The sequence below is a fragment of the Poecilia formosa genome, unplaced genomic scaffold (assembly GCF_000485575.1).
Source record: "Poecilia formosa unplaced genomic scaffold, Poecilia_formosa-5.1.2 Scaffold353, whole genome shotgun sequence".
In the NCBI taxonomy this organism is placed as follows: Eukaryota; Metazoa; Chordata; class Actinopteri; order Cyprinodontiformes; family Poeciliidae; genus Poecilia; species Poecilia formosa.
The window spans coordinates 93,210-114,936 of record NW_006800292.1 but is presented as its reverse complement, the minus strand read 5'-3'; the positions used below and the strand labels follow the sequence as shown (position 1 = coordinate 114,936).

At 39.1% G+C, this 21,727-nt stretch overlaps 1 protein-coding gene across 3 annotated transcripts in view; it reads right to left on the bottom strand.

Annotated features, from left to right (window-relative positions):
• Positions 1-21,727, bottom strand: part of hdac4 (histone deacetylase 4) — a 125,835-nt gene that overhangs the window by 67,177 nt on the left and 36,931 nt on the right. The window contains exon 1 of one of the 3 annotated variants that reach the window (XM_016662006.1): positions 5,714-5,952. The exons of the other annotated variants lie outside the window; for them this stretch is intronic. Within the exon in view, the coding sequence (XP_016517492.1) occupies positions 5,714-5,717 (4 nt within the window). The 5' untranslated portion in view covers positions 5,718-5,952. Of the gene's footprint in view, positions 1-5,713; positions 5,953-21,727 lie in introns of those variants that run through there. 3 annotated transcript variants of the gene reach the window in all.

The window sequence follows — 21,727 nt, the reverse complement described above, 5'->3', positions numbered from 1 at the left end:
TTGACACCACCCAACGGGACGGCAGGGAGAGAAGAAAGGGTGTGGCCAGGACAGACATGCTGGTGCTTTGCTGATGCGTATCGCTGTGCTTGTTCGGACCCGTCTCAGAGCTGGACATTAGAGGGGTTGGTTTTTTTTAGTTAGGAAAGTTTGGAGGACACTTCTGTAGACTTCACAGCCTTCCAAAAAAAAAAGCTCGACTGACAAAGACATGAACTTTTCAGTCATTCCTTTATAACCACTTCATACTGTTCATCTACATATGCCAGCCAAGTGTTCACTTAGATAGCTAATGGATATTAAACATCAATATCAAACAGATAAAACCTTGTTTGCCCATAGGCTGAGTGCCAATCTGTGCATGATGGTCATTGTTATGGTACATATTGTCCACCATAACAACAATCCAATCAGTGACAGCTTTGCAGATATAGAGTTCATTTGCAGTACAGTTGCTAAAGCGATGAACATCTGCTGCTCTCACTACAGCTGGAAGGGACTCCAGTGGAAAGACTGTTACACCTGTGAGTGCTTGGGGTGGGGCGAATTGCTCAGAACAGCATCATGTTTTCACATCTGACTGATGGTAGCCATAGAAAAAGTGGATAAACGTGCTTTTAGATAAAAGCAAAACAAAACAAAAAAAAAAAAAAAAAAAAACTGTTGCTAGACGAGTCGGAAAGCTCGATAAATATAGCAACAAAGTCTGAGCCAAGGCCAGCTCGATGAGAAGTCTTTATCAGCTGACTGCCAATGCAACAGGGCAACTGCAGAAACGACTTCCCGCTTTACTACAAAAAAGAGACACAACTTAATGTCTGGGCCTGAAATTTCCCAAGACTTACTTCATTCACTACACAAAGGGACATGTTGACTGCAACTGGACACCATTTCACAAAAGACAAAAATTTGATCAGCATAGTGTTTTAACTTTGTGGGATATTTACACACCCTTGTTGGAGGTGCATATCTATTATACCATCCATCACATCAGAATGATGGATTCATCCTGATTTTTGGAAAATTAGGTTACTTTGTGTAATTATTTGTACTAGTTTCTTTGCGAAACCTGCATTTTAACCATTGATGGAATTTGAATAAGTTATTGGAGTTGTGAATGGCTAAAAGTCAAATATACAGCTCCTTCTTTTCTGACATTGGCAATTTAAATCAACTCAAACCGAAACTGTTTACATCGGTGGAAAATAAAAAATGTTGTTAAAGTCCACACCTTAACAACAGGTAGTTGCTACGTTTGGTGCTGTTTTGTTCGGTTGCGGAAGATTTGTGTTGCATGCTCGGTGTTTCAATCAGCAAAATCAGCTACAAATTTCTGTTGTGCAATTTCTTTCGCATGTATGGAGCAACATTCAGACGTTGCATCAGCTGTGCAGAACCATTAAAGGTGCGTCATTCCTGTGTTGTCCAGTTCTCACAGATCTCATGATCTGCTGATGTGTGAATCCAGGTGATGAGGCAGATTGATAATAAAGATGACAGGTTTTCACCACAGATAAAGGACACCATTACCAGTAATAACTTCAGAGAATCTAACTTCAGAAACTCAGAGTCAACACAAGGCTCACACTCACAGTGGAGTCAGAGAATACAATAAAGAAAAATGATGAAAAGATATGATTTGGGGTATTTTTAAGGCTATTTTTAAAGGATCTCCAGTATGCTGGAGTGACTAAATGCAGATGCATTCTGCATGGAAAACACCTATTGTAATCTTCCATTCACCCACTCAGTCTCACTGCCATGCTCTAATGAAAACATGAATTGTATCTTGAAAGTTCAGTGACGGAGTTATACCGTATTGACAACTAGGGCTAGAGCTTATGAAAAATGCAAAACTTAACTTCCTGTCAAGAGAGACAACAAAAATATTTCCTTATGGCTGACTGGAATTTACATGCAACTGTTTACCAGCTGCCTGTAAATGACATACATCCTTTCCGCCATCCTATTTTTGGATGTTTCCTATACTTTAGTAAATTACAATATTTACTTTGCACAGTAATCTGCACTCCGGCATTTACAGTTCTGAAAAATTTGCACCGTTGCATAGGCTGCAATTTCTAATAAATGACTCACCAAACACATTATTTACATACGTTTCCGTAGCTATTAACCATTTTTGCAAGTTTTTTTCTAAGTTGTCAAATAAATGTCACAAACCGTAAGAAATTAAGAAAATATGTAGAGGTTCCTTGATAGAGGCAGAATGTTTGAATTCAGTTCAAAATGAAGGGATTACACAGCATTGTATTGGAAACCATATGAGCATAGCTTTAATGCAGCTTTATAAATACAAAATGTCAAAGAAAATGCTGTTTGCTAATCTATGAGTTCAAACACATAGATTTGACAATTTGATGCATTTTATAAACAGGTGGAAAAAAATAGACAAGATTTTTTTTTAGCATTTTTCAGTTCAGAAAACTAATTATGTTATGGCTGAAGAAAACTGCAATAACAATGAAGACAATAATTAACCCATATTTTCTTCTCGGTTTGTGATATTTTCTATTAAATACTGTCTCTAAATTAAGATTGCTTTTCAAATCAAGGATTCAGAATAGCTTCTTTTAAACATCACTAGTGACCAACAAAGCTGTGGTCAGTGAGTATCTACAAGGCTAAACCAAAGCGAAGAAAGCAACACAGGAAGCATCAGAGAGGGAGAAAAAAGGTAAGATGGAGTAATCACAGCTCCAGCAACTCAGAGGCCAACCACAACAGCTCAGAAATGAAGACCAAGAGATAATGCTGTCTACAGAGACGTAATCCAAGAACTCTCTCTCTCTAAAAAAAGAAGAAATTTACGATATGCAGAGTGCCAAACCTGCAGTTCAACATCAGCTACAAACTCTGATTTAATTGTGTTTCCATATAGTTGCACAACTGTTGAACTGTTTGTTTTACAAATCTGGACAAGCTGTGTTTCAACAACACACAGGAAGCCTCTGTATCATTTGTGCGTAATGTTAAAAGAGGCAGCAGCTCTCAGAACACAACCTGAAGGAGCCGTTTTCAGTAAACACAGCGAAGGCGGCAGACATGCAGGGTGACCAGCACCTGGGAGCGAATTAGCCCAGTTTACAAACCCTCAGCGAAAGTGACATGAGGTTAATGTTGCTGTGCCAACACGAGGACAGGAGGTCGCACAAGATGACTCAGAGTGACGGTGCACAGCTTAAACGCTCCTGCTGCAGGAAAAGCTCAGAACTGCAGATTAACACCTGGTGATCTCAAATTAGAGGTGCAAGTCGATATATTAGAGTATTGTGGAAAAGTCATTTCCTGTCTGATGATGAGTCAGACATGCCAACTTCAGTAAAAATATTTTGAACTTAAAAAGTGAAACTTAGGTTCATGACAGAGTGATTGATGATTTAAAGATTCGTGCCTGACAGGTAATGACAAATGCAACAAAATATGTAATTGCAACAATTACATCAATTACAATTATTTAGGGCTGGCTCATAAAAAAATTCTGTTTTTGAGGATTTAATTTTTGGAAAATAAGATTTTTTTATTTAACAAGTCACTTTTTGGGTTTCCACAGTGACATTAATTCCTCCAAGAACCACCATCTTGTTTGATGGTTAATTAATTTGCCTATAAAGTCCAGTTTGCTTGAAGAGGTGTGAATGTGTAATCGAACCCTGATACCGATCAAAACAATGAACTCTGGTCCACGCAAACCTACATCTCGGTTTGGTCGAAGTGAACTCTGGCACAGTTTGAATGCATATGTGGACTAGAGACAGCTTCAAAAGCAGGAAGTGGAAAACAGCCCAGGGCATTCTGGGTAAATACAACCAAAACAAGAAGGAAATGCCTCATGCTCTTTTATCAAAGAGAAATTCTACAACCGCTAAAATTGTGATTCTACTCCATTTTCGTTTAAATTTTGTGAAGAAGGAAGTTATGCTCATGTCTTCTTTTGAGGTTTTTGTGTGGCTTCCTTCAGCCGTTCTTAGTGCAGCGCCACCAAAGGGCAGGAGGAGGACGAACAGTGTTTTCAATTAGTTTGGATCATTCAGCTGGTGAGGAAACGAACCGCACCAGCTGAAAATATAACTAATTTTGCAATTTTGGTCCCCAATAGAACACTTTTTCTATCCATTTAACTTTCCACAAATATAGTTGCATGAAGCAACTTGAAAAACTATAGTATAACATTTTTGTAATAAATGTGTTACATGCAACACCAGCTGAATTGTGGACTTTCATCGGCTGTAATCATCCAAACTAACTTGAATAAACAAATGATCTGTGTGACTGTCATGAAACTGTGTACGAGTTTCACTTTCTTGACTTAAATATCTTTGATGATGTACAAATGTTTTTATATGCATATCGAAGAACGTAAACAGCAGCTTCAGCATGTGTGTGAGCAGCTAAGAGTATTCAAACTCCGGAGAATGAATAAAGAAATGAAGGAGGACGTGAGAGACAAGAAGCTGCTTCAAAAGGAAGCCAAAGTCAGTGAGAGTAAAACTACAACAATCAAGAGAAATGTCAAGGCCCTTCTCATTAGTCTGTTCATCCATCAGTCCAGCTCTGACTCAGCCCATCCCACGTTCCCCTCCGCAGAAGACTATGGATCACACAGGCAGGGTTATTTATAGCGCAGGATTCCCAGGGGGGAGATCCTCGCCCCTCTGGGTCTCCCTGCATTCACAGAAAAATCCCTGCATGTTTACACACCGCGCCTCTAAAACTGAGTCTGCACACTTAATCACAGCGATGTGTGCAAAAAACCTTGCAAGTTGAGAATTAAAAAGAAACAAAATGCTGACATAACGACCCCCCATCATCTTACCCCCTACTCAAAAAAAACAAACCCCAGGTACTGAAGGGAGGATGGAGGCAAACGCCATGGTGACTGGTGGGGTTGTAGCCAGCGGTTGGTTGGACAGCAAAGTAAGGGAGGGGCCTGAGGAAGACGGCTGACCAATGATGGTGGGGTGCTAGTTCAACTCCACAATCAGCCTGCATGTGCTGCATAAGCTCCTGAAGGCACCTAAAAGCCTGGGACGGTACTTGGTGACGGTGAGTGTTCTGGTGCGCTGCCGCCTCTTTATTTTCTCCTCATCTGTTTTCACTTTTTTATGACGAAAGCGAGCCTGCACTCCCAAGGTCTGACTCAAGTGGATCAGTCAGAAAGGTGTTTAAGACTGTTATATTTGCAGCTGGGTAAACATTCACAATCATTATTTTAACAGCCAAAACAAAACCAAACATAAAAAAAATGAGAACACTCAAGAAAAATGTGCAAAATAATCTCCGTTTCTGTGGACTTTTCTCCAATCTAAAGCAGGCAGTAGACAGGATGAACTTTTTGAACCGTTCATATGCATCTTAGCACACTGAGGAACAAACACAAACAGCCTCATGTGTTCACAGCAGACTGTATGGAGGGACAGGCGCAGCCATCTGCTCCATTCAGCTGAAGGCTGCTGAGCGTCCATACATCAGTACCATTCAATAAACACCGTCACCACTCAAAGCCGCACACCCACAAACTCTCTTCTCAACAGGACACACACACACACAGTCACACCTGCATTATAGACATAAACACATTTCAGCATAAGAGTATAAACTATGAAAGGCTGCTGAGGAGAAAAAAAGACATTTGCAAAGCATTTAATACAGGAACTCCTTGTAGAGAAGTCAAACTGCAGGAAAAAGCTCTCACCCATCAGTTGTGCCGTGCTGTCCGCTTGTTGCACGTTGGTGTGAGAGTGTGTTTGAAGATCTGAGCAGGAGCTTTTTAAAAAGTGTTTTAGTTTGTTTTTTAAATCAGCTGAAAGAAATACAGAAAGCAGCGTCCCCCTCCACTTCAGACGCGAAGCAGGAAGAAATTTCTGACAGAGTCCGTCTCGTCTCTCTGCCTCCTCTCACTGAGCCCGTTTTGCTCCGCTCTCCAGCCGCCTCGCTCTCTCGCTCTCTCTCTCTCCGTTGGTCTGGTCTCCTCCCACTCTCCCTCCCTCTCTCAGTGACATCACAGGGCAGTCTCAGGCATGTTAAGGATTTTACGAGCGTCACTAACTCCCTACCTCCTAATTCACCGGCTGACAAAAAAAAAAAAAAAAGAGGCAGCGTCAGCTTCTGGCCAAACAAAACCAGAGCTTTTGTACAGGGCCTCTTCATGTTTTGACTGAGCAGTTGCACTTGCTCACATTTAATCTTCTACTTGTTGCACACACACACATACACGCACACCTTCCTGGCTTTTGTCTGTTTTAAAAACCTCCTACACAACAGGAACTCTTCGCACAGATAGCTGCTGTGAACTTGACTCGACAATAGATGCAGCTTGAAAGCGAAACATTTTGCAGCCACTGAAGATAAAAATCATCACTAACAGAGCTCCAGCTAATTCTTTTACAGATAAATAGGGGGTGAGACTTTATGCAACTTTCTTCTAATACAAACTGAGGGAAGTGTTACTCTGAATAATTCAATGAAGCAATTCTTAGAAAACAGGAACAGAAAGAAAACTCAGAGGATGAATCACAACAGGAACAGGACTGAAATATGTGAGCGTCTTAAAACACGGGAGATATTATATACATACAAATATAAATGTACGACAATTAATAATAGTTCAATGTAAATCAGCCAAAATCAGTCATTTCTAACTCAACAGAGGAATTAATCCAGTTTGTATTTAGAAAATAGATAATTATTATATGGAGAGGTTCCACTCTATTATATTTAAATTTGAACAAAATTTTGATTGAATATTTTTATTTTTATTGATTATTCTCATGTACTTTTTTTTTTATAACTGTGCTTTTTTTTTCAAATTAAGTAAATTTTTTCATGATTGATATTTGAATGTTTCTTCATTTCCATCTGAACTGGGGAAAAAAAGTGATTAGGAAAAATAGCCTGGCTGCAGCGTGAATGGCTGTTTATTCAGTGAGTGAAATAACTGTGACAAAATTCACAGAACTTGACCGTTCATCATTCTGACAAGTGGTTGCTTTCTGATGGCTTTCTGTCATGTGACAGTCAGAGGACACATGTGAAATGCACATGTTCCTGCGGACAGCGCGGACAGAGAGCTGCACTGCGGAAAATTGGGCAACATAGAAAGTTTACGCAAATGTTGTCCAATAAAAAGGAGCGGCAGCTGATTATGGTTATTTTCATTCTCACGGTGAAGAAAAGAGGTGTGAAGGCAGCTTTTCTCCTCCACTTTATAAGATGTGAATGTAAAACAACACAAACAAAATAAAACTACTGAATTCAAGAGCTTTTCAGCTCCGAAGTACTAAAGATGATAATCAGAATCATGAGGACCCAGTTAGGCTGCAGAGTCTGCCATGCATGAAAAACATGTTCATAAATAATCTAAAAATAAATATAAAACAAAATCAATTGTAATTTACTGTGACTGATAAATAAGTCTCATGGCAGCCGATGCTCACTCCAGACAAAACGACATTGATCAAAATTCTAAATTTTGCAACATATATCGGTATTGCCATCAAAAAATGTATTTATATCATGCAGGCATAACTGGAAGTAATGTTATAATTTTTGAGTCATTAATCTGGTAAAGCATCTTCAGAGGGAGCTAAAAATTAGGGTGATGGCAGAGAGACCTTCCAACCTTAAAGACCTGAAGCTTGTCACAAAATATAAATCATTACAATTCCAGACAAAACGGGCAAAAAGTCAATCAGCAATTATTAAATGGGACTTATTCCAGTGACGCAGGTAAATATGTTTGTTTAATTACAGAAGTTATAAAAAATAATTGAAATATAAAAAATAGGGGGGAAGTATCAATAATGTAATCAGTCCAAAGGATTGAAATTGGATAAAAACTGAATTTGTAATAATAAAATATATTAAAGTAAATGGTAACACTTTATTTGAAGGGGGGTGAATAAGACTAACATGACACTGTCATAAACATGACATAACACATGTCATGAACATGAATAAGCCTTCATGAATATTTATGACTGTTGTCATAAACTTGACATTAACCAAGAAATCATTACTGTTTAAACTTTACCTTTAATAACAAAAGTTACCTAATTTTTAAAGTGCAATCAGTAATACTTTTATAACAAATTTATATCAGTAATGATTTCTGACAGGTGTTATGTCATGTTTATGACAGTGTCATGACAGTCTTATTCACCCCCCTTCAAATAAAGCTTTACCAAGTAAATCATAAAATCTGGAGGAAATAGTTTAAGCTTAAATTACAAATGACATATGTTATTAAAAAGCAACAAATAGGATGCTGTGTGGTGCAGAGGGAGAACAACCTGCACATATATGGAGACTCTGAGTCCTCAGCGCCGCCAGCCGTCCGGAGTTCAATTCCCGACCCCGAGACCTTTGCTGCATGTCATCACCCTTCTCTCTCTGCCCATTTCCTGTCTAATCTACTGCAAATAAAAGCATGCCAAAAAACCCCAAAAACAACAGATTTTTTTTTCCCTTTTTCAAAAATTGATATATCTTCTATGTTACTTCATTTACTTTTTCTCAAAGGATGAAAATAACACTATCTGAATGTGACAGTGGCTAGGAAAAACACTTTTACCACAAGTGTTTAGTATGGTGATTGTTTAATATATTAACACAAATCTCAAGCAGTAATGGGGCTTTAATGCTGCAGCCAAGGTTGAAATGAGCAGTGAAAGAAATCAACAAGTGGAAAGAACAAATGGAAGACGGATAATTTTGGCCATATTCTGATGCTGCAGAAAGATTTGACTGCAACTTCAATGAGGTGGAACCAATGATTCAGGAGTTTTCAACAAGCAACTGCTCGAATTCAACTAATGTTCTGAAAAGCAACCTATAGATATGATGATAACGCAGCAAGTAGTGAGGTCGCACACAATTTTTTGTGTGTGTGGGGGTGCATTTTAGTGGGTATATGCATGTTGGGTGGTCTGATAATGTGTATGTTTGCGGTAGCTATTTCTGAAGTATAGCGCAGAATCCAGGAAGCCTAGTTTTGTTTGATCTGACAACACACCCACACACCTGGCTGTGATAAAGGTCTGTGTTATCAGCTTGTTGTACGGCATTGACGTCAAAGGCTTAGCTGAGCTCCATGCAGCCATGACACCGGCAACAGCTAATGCTGGTGATCCCAAACCACAATGGCACACACAAACACACAAAGGCAAACACATCTTTCATTTTTAGATCAGGGAGAATCACCCCCAGGGAGGGCAGTGAAGCAGAGCAGAAGCAAACCAAGTGAACTTTGCACAGAAAAAAATAACAAAAATCAATGCATGCACACAGGGTGGTGTGCAAGTCAAAGACCCATGGAGGTAAGGCAGGAACCTGTCACGCAAAGAAATATCACTTCCTCTGAAAAAAGGTCAGAACCTGTTCAGGACTTCTCATTGGAGTAGCATTTACTTAACTGACCAATAACTGTTCAGGTATGTTAAGCACACTGTGTACTGGTGTAATTTTACTTCGCTAAAGAAACCCTTTAATTAGGGAGAAAAAAAGTTATTCAAACTAACTTGATCCTATGTAAAAAAAAAAAAAAAAAAAAAAAAAAAGAAAAGTGCTGCTTGTCAGAAAAAGTAGTCAAAAAAAAAAACATACACACATCATGACTTAATTTTAAAATAATTAAACAGGATGAGCAAAAGCAGAGCAGTGGTAAACATTTCCAGGAGGTGCCACCCTCCGAAAAACATCAATGGCTCATCCATGAGGCCCCAAAAGACCCCAGAATGACATCTAAGCACTGAGGGCCTCATTTCAGAGAAGGTCAGTGTTCCTGATTCAACAATAAGCAGAAGAGTGAGTCAAATGTTACAATTTTGGTCCCCAATCGAAGCGAGTCTACCGGGCCATCCAGTGTGAAAACACCCATTCAGGCTCAAAAATCTATGTGGCCTAATAAAAGCCGATTGGTCCGGCCAACAAAAGTTTAATTGCAGTTGCTACTGCATTTATAAGGCTGGGGGCAAACATGAATACAGAGAAGGTCAGCCTTCTAACGTCAACAGAAGTCATGACACAGAGCACACATTTGATACATAAGAATTTGTAGTGAGATGTAAATCTACATGCAGAATTTCAGACTTCCTAAAAGTTTCAAATTCCTTTCTTTACTGGACATAATTTATTTTTCCCCAAACACTTGAGTATGAGAAAGTAAACAAATGAATCAAAAACTGAAATCAAAAACATCAACAAACTGGGTTTTATTATCTGTATTTTTCTTAAATCGTGAAGCAACAGAATTGTCATTAAGTAATGCATCCATCCACTTAGATTGATCGAATCCAAACTGAATAATCCTCAACTAAATGCAAATTCCTTCAAGCAGCTTGTAAAATGTTGATACTGTTTGGAGAAGTTCAACAAATTTGGAGCTGCATTGCTTTGTTTGACTCCTAAACCAAAGCAGAACAGAAAACATTATGAAAGCTCACTCTGCTCTATCGCTGCTTTCCACATCTTGGTAACTTCTAGATCTTACAGGCACAAGCATGTCAACTACACCAGAAAAAGAAAAACAAAAAAAAACAAACAAACAGACACACTAAGCAGTCTGCGAAGAAAAGTCTTCCAGCTTTTGAAGATGGGAGCAGAAGAAAAAAGTTGAATGAATGTTGGTGTTTTGGCCACAAAGACTTTACAGAAAAGGTAATAGGTGTGTGAAAGACGCTTTTTGCAGTAATTCTCAGCTTTCTGAGGGACTATTTATGCGGGATAAATAGTTCGTGTAGCAATCTGCACTGGAGTCAGCGCGCACACGTGTGCCTTAAATAATACATGTGGCATAATGATTGCAAGGCATGCTGAAATACACATTGTGGCAAGCAGGCAGACATTGCTGATGAATAAGTAATGCACAGCGTCCAACTCGTAATATACATACATTCCCGCACGCACACACACACGAGGCGAGCGTGCACTTCATAACCACAAGTCTGTCGAGGCTTGTGGGGGGAGAAGACGGCACCTCTAATGTTTTCAGCTTCCTATGCTCTTGTCTTCTGCCTCACTGCGCCTGGAGAGGAGGGGGAAGGAAACGGGGGGGAGGGCTGCTTTTTTCATCCATCTCCTCAGAGGACCCCAGATCCAACTCTAAATATCAGTGTCGTTTATTATTGATTTGGGTTATTTATAATACAGACACTCACTACTCCCCCTTTCCCACACAAAACCAAACACACACACACACACACACACGCACACGCACGCACACACACACTTTGGTATTTTGGTTTTGTCAGAGTGCAGAAGCTAAATATGATTCTTCAACTCAAAAATAATCTTTTCTAAAAATAAACACACTGCCAAAACTGGGGGGGAAGCGGTGGGGGTTGTCCCGTCAGACGATCAGTTCCCAAAACGACACACAAAAAAAACCCTTGTAAAAGTGAACTGAGCACAGGGTAAAAAGCTGGTGGGCTCTAAATGACACTGTCTCCTAAGATCGCAGGAGGGTTAATGCAAAGACACTATTCTTTAATTTTAACAAATGCATTATTTCATGGCTAATTTTTAAAAAGATAAATTTTCTGTTATCATTTGCTTGACCAAAAAGAACCACAGTTTACTCATAAGTCTGACTAAAAAGAACTAAAAGGTAGCTTTGAATTACTTAAATATTTTAATACTTCAGATTTATAAAACCAGACCACTTCATACTGACAGCATCTACTTTACAAATCCTTTACCAGGTAAGGTACTGTGGTGTAAGAATTTGACCTGTGCTATTCAGATGCAATTTAAAAGGTACCAAACATTTTTAAAAATTAAATCAAATCAAACAGAATTTGTGCTTGAAGCTGCTCCCGCCTCACTGCAGCATCCAAGCTTTGTTCTTGATATTCAATAAAACCAACAACGCTCAGGGTCCTGAAGAGCACCTTGAAATATCAAGGCTTTCCAAACACCCAGACAACATGACAAGATGAGAATACTTGAGTCGTTGCCTGCAGCGGGGACTTCCTTTCATTCATATTTTACATCCTCCCCTTCCATCTCAATGTTAATGCCTTTCCCGACTGCAGCGCAGCTTGCAGCAGACGCAGAGCCATTAACTGTGAGTGATGCGAAACTGAACTTATAAGAGATGTCAGCACACCACAGTGCTGCCTGCGCTCTTCAAATCTAAGAGGTCACAGAATCAGATCAACTCATCAGCCCATAACCCTCCAGTTCCATAGGAAACCAGTCAGACTGGGCTGTGGAAAAGCATTTCCCCACTTACAGATTTCTGCGCTTTGCTTTTTTCACAGATTAATTTTTCAGATCGGTCTATCGTCTATAACCACTTAAACTGAGCAGAACTGCAGAGGGAGGAGGGATGCACCGTGGATCTCCCAGCTTTAAATTATCCAAGCCAACCTCAACCTTGGTGAAAATCTACCTATCCCCTTTATTAAATTATGAATAAATGCCCCTAATACATATTTTTAGACACATCTGTTCAATTTAACCCAAGTCTAATTTCTCCTAGACGAGTAGATTCAAGAAATCCCAAACATGGAACCTTCTTTACATCAAAAAGTAAAAATTAAGAGCATCTAAAATGCAGCAGGACAGTGATCCACATCAACAAATCAATCTCTGAAATAATGACCTGAACTGAAGTTTTGGAGTGGTGCAAGGATGTAAAGTTACTAGTTACCACACATTCTTAATCGCATCTGTTGCTTCCAACAGTGGCAAACTTGCTCATTTCTAGGGAGAAATTATATTTTTACATAGGGCCAGATTGATCTGGACAGCTAAATACTTTTTCACAGCATCTGTGTGAGGCAGACGAACACTAAGAAAAGATCACGTTCCGATTGTGAATAAGAGCATCCGAGACAAAATCTGAACATCATTCATGCAACAGTTTATCCTGCGAGGAATGTTTATACTTGTCTAGGTCTCCTTTGAAGTAATAAGCCACTCTGATAAGACACAAACCATGACAAGATGGATGCATAAACATCCAACTCCCTCCTTCGTTCCGTCTGAACTTATGCACTTGACTTAGAAAACTCTTAGAGGCAATATAAGTTGGCAAACCGCTGTCTATTTCTTTCTTTAAAAGAGACTGTGGTGAAACACACTGAAAGCTATGTTATAACCATTAGGCTATCAGTGTGTGTGTAGTGAACTCCCCCTTCCCGGATTAGGGAAGGCTAGTCTCTGGTTCAGATGGTGTCAGGGCCTTTTCGAGCAAACAGCAATGGGTCTGAACTTATAAGGAGTCATCTATAATAGATACAAGATTCTTGTGGACACATTTGGTCATGGTAAGGCTTTTAAAGGCCTTTACAAAGTTCACCTCTGCATAAGCAATTGAGCTTAAGAGGAAGGCAAAGCATGAGTGGTATTTCATGCTCTGATCGGATTAATACCACAACCATTTAAAAAAGGAACTGGAATGTTTCTAAAGTACAATTTGTTGTTTGGTGGGGAATTGAATTTAGCATGCTAATTGACCATTCATCCATCGTCTGTGCAGAGGTGTGGGAGCCGGTGCGTCTCTCCAGGGGCCATTAGGCGAGAGGCGGGGTACACCCTGAACAGATCACCAGTCTGCTACAGGGCCACACAAAGACACACAGGTCAACGTCAGCAAAGAGTAAATAATAGAGACCAATTAACAGTCACAGGATTCGAACCCAGAGCCTTCTTTCTCCAGAGTAAATAGTGTTCCAGCAGTATCATTGTCCAACCCTAAGTGTCCAAGTTTACTGAAATTGAAAGGTATTAAAGAGAATCGGAGACCAGTGACAAACCAGGACTGGAAGCATGTTTAGAAAATCCAAGATTCAACAGAGTTACAGACTCCATTTACTTGTTTCTTTTTTAACACTACAGAAATAGTGCTAAAACTATTTCTGCATTCTTTTTGTATTTTAAGACAAAAAGAATGATTATTCTTAACTTTATGTCATGCAGTCACAGAGGCAGCCTCACTTTAGGCACTTTATATTGACAGACTGGGGGTTGAAGCTGGTGCAGGTTTTATACAGTAAACATGGAAATAATATTCATGTAAAAATACCTCTTATTTTCAAAAATGGTATAAAACTGCTATTAAATAATGCCCATAATAAGACATAAAACGGTAAAATACAGACTTTAAAAGTTCACAGTGAATTGCTATTTACACTATTCTAAACTATGTTGTGTTTTATATTTATGTTAAGTAGCATAATTTGGTAAAATTTTATATTAATACTTAGAATTAAAGTTTTGAAATGAGATCAACATTTAAATCATATCCAGTTAAAATGCTTTTAAAACCAGTAAAAAAAAAACTCTATCAAGCGCTTTGTGTGAGAAACTGTGAACTTCTTTCTTTGTTAAACCCGTTTGTCTAACAAAAACCCCGATAAGAGACTCTCTGATGAAGCACACAGACTAACAATAGCCCTCTCTGCTGACTCCCAATACGTTTGTGAAAGCTGATCCTGGCAGCCAAAACAGCAAAACACACCAGGCCCCATGCAATATTTATAACCCGGTAACATGGTAAAATCTTCCCCCATCCACCAGATCCAGACAAACTTGGTCTCAGAACCTGCTGTATCCATCGGGATAATGGACCCCAGGCAGACAAAGTAGGTTAAAACACTGTCTGCTCTACTGGAACACAAAAAGCGTCTGACTCCAGAGAGACTGCCTCACTTTCTAAGACCTAAATGTGAGAGTGGTGTCCCTTTTTAAACGACTCAACATGACCGCCGCAGTCTACGGTTATGTCCTGAAATGTAATTAGAAAGTGCTCCGTTTGTTATCTGCTAGAATCTAATTTACTTTCACCACAAACTTGTAGCAGAGTTTGTGGTGAAACCTGCAGCAGAGCTATGGTTTCATAAGGTGCAAGTCAAGGACTTTCTGACATCGAAATTAAGTCTAATAGAATTACTCTTATAGAGTTTAACACAATTTTACTAATGAATAATGAATATTAGATCAATTGCATCCTCATTCTCTTTAGCTAGTCAGACAAAGGGCACTACTCCAACCAACCTATACTAGTTCCTTTATTTGTATTGCCATGAAATGACATTTGCTTCCTGCTTTTCGAGCAGTCTTTCGTCTGCTTGGCGTTCACATATGCATTCTTAATGCACCAGAGCTCACTTCACCTGAACCGAGACCTAGTTTGGTGGGCAGATTGAAGTTTGTTACTTTGGTCGGCATCAGAGTTTGATTATGCATTCACAACTCCCCAAACCAACCAGTTTTTCTAGACAATCAAACTCTGGTTCGATTAAAGGAGACCAAACAGAGCTGGTGTGAATGAGCCCCAAGTTATTTGGAAAAGGTATGAAAACCCATCCCACATTGATCAGCAAAAACTGCTTCTCTGAGGTGATTTCTGTTCTCTTTCTTTCATACACCCATACTCCAGACCAGGCAATTTATGAAGCTCCAGCTTTTATAGAAGTAAATGATAAATTACATTTAAATAGCATCATCTGATTTCTTCATTCCGTCTTGAACCTTGCCGTTTCAGAAAGAGAGTACCTTGTTTGTTTTTTTCCCCCAGCAAGTCCGTATGTGTAAATGTGGCTGAACAGAAAAGTGGCAGCTGCTCAACAACTCTTGTCGATACCAAACTGGCAGTAAGTGGAGGTGCCCATGCCAGGTCAGGGAGTAACAGTGGGTGGGGGGCTGGTCCTGGGTTCATGTAGCCCATCTGGAAGCCATAAAGGCTCCCTGATGAGCATGTGTACAAAACAGGTGGTCTTCCATTAGGGAAAAGGAGTGAGTTTGAGTTCAGGATTGTCACTGCTGTAATCCAGAGCTCAAAATTCAATATAGACAATTAGCAATGTGGTCATATTGGTAAATAATATATCTCTAACATGAATGATTAATGCTTAATGCTTCAGAGGCAGCATACCTCACTCTGAAAACACATTTCTTCTGGAATGCTCTCCTCGATCTGTGATCGTCTGAGTATGAACTGGAGTAAAATGGCAAAGCAAGAAAATAGGAGACGAAAGAAGAGAGGACGTTACATTTCTAGAGCACAAGACAACACAGTAGGGCTGAAACGATTAGTCAACTTAATCCTGGTGAATCGATTATTTAAATAATTGTCAATTATATTTGGTAATCAATTCATTGTTAACTGGAGTATACAGACTCTAAAGGCCACAACACTCTTAAAGAAGTGATTAAACCAAAACTGCATAAAAATATGTACATTTTCTATTCATGATAGATAAACATCGTCTGTAAGTATTTTCTACCCAGAATTCCTTAACTGGCCTAATTTTAACTTCGTTTGATTCAAACGCTGTACAAAAACACTGTTTAGCATCTTTTTCTGTAATGACGTTACGTCGATCAGAATGGGCTGAACTTTTCACATGTAGGTGGGTTTTTTAACTACAGATGCATCGTTTGCTACATATTACCAAAGGAATGCTACGCAACTGCATTTTTGGTGATAAAATGTTTTTGTTTTTTTCTTATTTAAAATAGGAATTGAATTAATATTTATTTGCATATTTTAATGTATTTCTAATTTTGGATAAAAAGGCTTAAAAGGAGAATGTAGGGTTAACTAAATCTGGACTAAGGTCCAGCATTCGGCTACATGAGGAGTCCAACATGTTTCAGCATGAAGAGGGGGAGGCGGAGGGGTCTGGCCGGAAGACAAGAGTCTGGTCGCAGTGACCTCCAGAACATTTGTCCTCTGGAACACACCTCGCTGTCCGTCTCTGTCATTTCAGTACTCCTGCTGTCCCTTCTTCCTCTGCACTTCCTCGCTCTGCTCTCCATGTGTCACATTTGATGTTTCAATATGGGGAATGAATTCCGAAAGGATTCAACAATCAAGTTTCGCGTCTAAATCCTGTCTAATGTGACTCAGAAGCGATCAGAGCGTGTTCAGAAATGGAGGCGCCGCATGTGAAAGAGTTTGGTTTTGTCAAAAGAAATGTTTCTCCCCACTTTTGTGATTTCCTTTTCCAGAGTTTTGAAATGGTAATGAGGCTGATGATATTTGCATAATGTGCCATTCCTCCGTTTTCCCTGCTTTTTCAGACCCTCTCCTCCTAAAATTGCAGTTCTGTTCCTTTTAGCATCTCCACCCACCCCCACCCATCTCCATTCATCACATTTACACCCACTCCTGCTCTCTCCGTCTAACCCACTCGTAGGTTTTTAAGTGCTCATAGATTATTGACAAGTAGAACTATAAGATAAAGCTTAGGAGCTGGCCAAGTGGTGTGCCTCCACCTTAAATCACTCTCTCTCCGTCCTTTCATATCAACACTTTGCAGACAGAATATGCCTCTGCGCTCAAGCCTCACAAAACACAAAAAAAACAACAACTGTCAAGGATCCATAACGAAGCCCTTCTGCGAGCAACAAAAACCACTTGTGGTCTTCAGTAACTGTCACTTCTGCTCCTTCTCCCACTCTCCTCCGCTGTTTTTACCATTCTCCACTCTTCCTCCTCCTCCTCCCATCACTGCTTCTCTCACCTTCCCCTCCCTCCTCCTCGCTTCCTGCAGCGTCTGTGCTCTGACAGTTATGTGCGAGTGGAGCGTGGGCTGCTGCTAATTTGTGCAGAGTGGGAGAAAGCTGTTTTGGCTCGTGGAGGCAAAAAAGCTCAGTTTAGCCTGTGCGCCGGGATGGATGGATGGAAGGATGGATGGATGGAGAGACACACAGACCGCCTTGCTACGCAAACGCGCTCCTATTTGTGCATGTTTGTTTAGTACATAATTCTCACCCCATCTCCTAATGTCACATGTATTCAGATGGCAGCAGATGCTCGATTCCTACATTCAGCTCCTGAAAGGTTCCTCCTCTTACGGTACTTCCTCCTGAGCGCAATTTAGTCATCCTAATTAATATGCACTCAAATCTGTTTGCATCAGTCTTCCGCATCAGCCTCAACGCTTTTATCCTTCATTTTTAAATTTCAGCACCATGAATCATTCCCTTTGATTCAAGCTCAGTCAAGTTGTCTGCCGAACTTCTTGAACAAAAACAAAACAAAGAAAAAAAAAAAAAAGCTAGCACTCCTTGACTGGTAGCTTTAAGGTCAGCTCTGCCAACTGCAGCCGCTCATGTCTCATTAAGGTCTGAGTCAAAATGGACTTTGCATGACTAAACACACAGAGGGAGTGTCAGTGCTGCTGTTGGCACCCAGTTAATTCATTCTAACACATAATATGAATGTGTTAGCAGAGCATTTCAGAGCGTTTAGTCCAATAAAAAAACCCTGCTGTCCTTTTTTTGGCAGGTATTTAAACATTTAGTTATTCTTAGAGCTGAGAAAGAAGGATTTGTTTTTCCTGAATAAGTGACAAGATTTAACAGTAATTAACTAAAGTCCACAATAGATAATATAACTGGGTTTCTTTACATGTAAGTTCATTGTGTAGGTGCATGGGTAGCACAATACATCAGAAATATATCACACAACACACTTATGTATTTAATATGTATTTTTTGCTAATGTTTCTCAAAACAGCAGCTGCAGATAGATGAACCTTTTTCCATAGTTTTTATAATTAGCTATGTGATATTTATTTAATATTCTAATACGACTGTATTATTTAAGAAAGAGGAAGAAACATAATAATAATGAATTTTATTGTATGACAATATTTTGTGGTACAATTGTGATAACAATAAAAGTGACAATAATAACTATTCAATTCATTTTTAAAGTAACTGTATGGCTGTGACTGTGAAACCCAGAAACACAAATACTGCTGTTGGAAAACATTCCCATTTGTAACTTTAGGACAACCAGTGACAAAGTGCAATTCATATCCTTAAACTGAAAATCATAACTGCATTAAGTCATTTTTTCAAATGTATTGATATTTACAAATGTTTTCATTGAACAAATATTGGATAAAATAGTAAAACTAACAATCCCGACATCATTAACTAGAATTTGTCATGACATTGATAAACCAAACTTATCGTCATGATAGGAACTTTATCATGATAAATGATAAATAATACGATAAATGCCCATGCTCAGCTCTGCAGCTGGATAAACTCTCAGATCTCTGTGTGGAATAAACCCAAAGCACCAGAATTTAGGGAGTTTAACTTCATAATGCTGTTAAGTTGAGGTGTGAGGATTTCTCATGATGGCATCTCTAGTCAAAGTGTATTTAGTTTTCAGACGCTCATTTTGAAGAGACAGGAAATAATTCTTGATTTGGCTAAAAAAGGCAGCTTGTCTGCCAACAAAACTCGGTTACAAAAGCACTTAAGAAGCCTCAACCACTTTTCATGGGAGCAACCCACATACTAATCTCTGCTGCTCAACCCTCCAATTGATTTTTATTACTAATGCTGCAATATTTAAAAGCAGATACACAGGCTTTCCAATGCTGGAAGATCTATTGCCAAAATAAATTGTTATACACAGAAAAAACACACCAGACACAAATTTGCTTTACTTCTTGTGCCAAATTTCCTTTTCCTGCCCAAGAATACCTCAGATATTTTGTAGTTTTTTTCTCTTTTTTTCATATTTTTAGTTTTTGCTGAAATAGTTATGTCAAACGCTCTGAACTTTGATGAAATGGTAATAAAAAATCCCAAAGATCTTTTGTACTCAGGGCACATTTATCTAGTTCTCATCCAGCACATCCCATCTGAAGATTACAGTGCTTCCAGTGGAGAACATAGACTACACAATGGGTTACAGATTTTTCTAAAAAGGCAAAAAGAACAGTATAAGACGACTTTACTTCAAAAAATAAAGATATACTTTATTTTCCCTCAATATGCTCATTCGCCTACACATCAGCATTAACATTTTCTGTCTCTCAGTAGGGAGTCAGTTAGATCTTCTCTAAATGCCAACATATTTAAATCTATTTCTGTCTCAAAGTCTCTCCAAAGGAAGGTTTCTAATGATAAGGACTTGTTCTGTCCGTCTTAGCCGCAAAACTATTTCAACTATTTTTTTTGTCCATTCTAAAAACTTTTCTAAAGATGACACTGACATTTAATAAGCAAGAAGTGTTAAATAAGTAAACAATTCAGCTAGATCAATAAATGTTGCTACTTGTTAAAGTGATAGCTGCATAGCATCTGTCCAGTTTGAGAGTATTTGGTTTACAAAACTAAGTGTAAGAATAAAAGTGGTGCATTAATGCTCAACCCCAATGAATTTCAAAAACTAATTATTAAAAATAAACACATAAATGTCTCTCCTAACAAGAATTATCTTTGGTTTTCATAAAAGCCTAATTTTATAGAACAAAATGTGATTCTTGAACTGACCTCTTTCCCTGTAGACGTTTGAGCTCTTATTTAAAAACATGTCCGCTCTGACCGGAGAGGCCTTTTACAAGAGAGGAGAAACTAGAGAATTTTAGGACTGCCATGTGCCAGGTGACTGAACATTTACACCAACATAAGAGAAGGTGGGATCAAAAATCCACACATAGTTCACACTGGTTCTTTCCATTTGGTCATTTATCAAACCAAAACAAGAAACACCCAGAAAATCTTTTAACCAGTCACTGAACAAACTTTAGCACCTTTCTGGAGAGAACATCTTGCTCTGCCCCTCCTCACTGCAGGCATGAAGACAGAGGACTTTTAATTAGCATATTACATTTATGATCATAGTTTTAAATTTAAACTAATGTGTTTTCACCAACCAGACAATAAGAGTGACTCAACACCAGCCTACTGAGTGTTTGGAAAAGACTAAAAGCACATCAGCTGATTTAAATTTTAATGTAAATGAGAGGGGAGGGGGATGGCAACGCTCTGATTAGCGTTTTTGTCTCTGATGTGCAATTTAAAAATAGAGTTCATTATCACGAGTGTGTATGAATCACAGTCCAATTTAATGAAACAGTCAGCCCAACGGTGCAGAACACATTTGACTGTATGTTTATGCCATTATGCAGGCGGTGAAACATGTTATTAGCAGACCGGAGCTCCAGGTCTTCAGCGCCCATGAGAGTGACATCATTGATGCATCAGCATTTCATCTGGCCACACAGGACAAACATGCCGCTTGTGGGCTGATGACCGGCTGATGTGGCGAGATCGTCCTACATTCCTGTCAACAAGAACATTAAGTTCCAACAAAATCTGCCCGTTGGACACGCAGACGCACATGCACGCCGACATGCAGGGTGCTAATTCTGAACTGAGTCGCTCGCTGAATAATACATGGTCAGGTGTTAAAAACAACGTGCAGCGTCAGCCGGTGGACATTATTACACGCCTGGAACCAAATAATAAGTTTGCTCACGAACAGACGTTGACAGATTCCGTTGTTAAGCCATACATTAGCAAGCAAAGGCAACCACAAATACCAGATTCCCATTTGAGCACTTAAGTTCTGTAATCATCTGTGGCGCATTACACAAAAAAAAAACAAAAAAAACAAAAGGTGCCTTGGACGTTTTACTGGGAGAGTATTTTAGATGGTCATGGCGATGAGAAAAGTACAACTATCAACATGATCTGATCGAAAAATATGTCCTTTATAGAAACCTTTACTGAAAATGACTGATCAACATCTTATTTGTGCAAAAAACACTTTTGTGTATTTACCTTGTTCTTGACTGGCAGGTGAACTCACAGTATGTGGCTGTAAGAAATTAACAAAACAGCATCGACTCTTCAATCTGGAAATCTAGCATGCATACTGTCATCTCCAGCTATGCCATGATTTGACAAAATGTTAGATCTATCACTAAGAGATACAGGCTTTCTA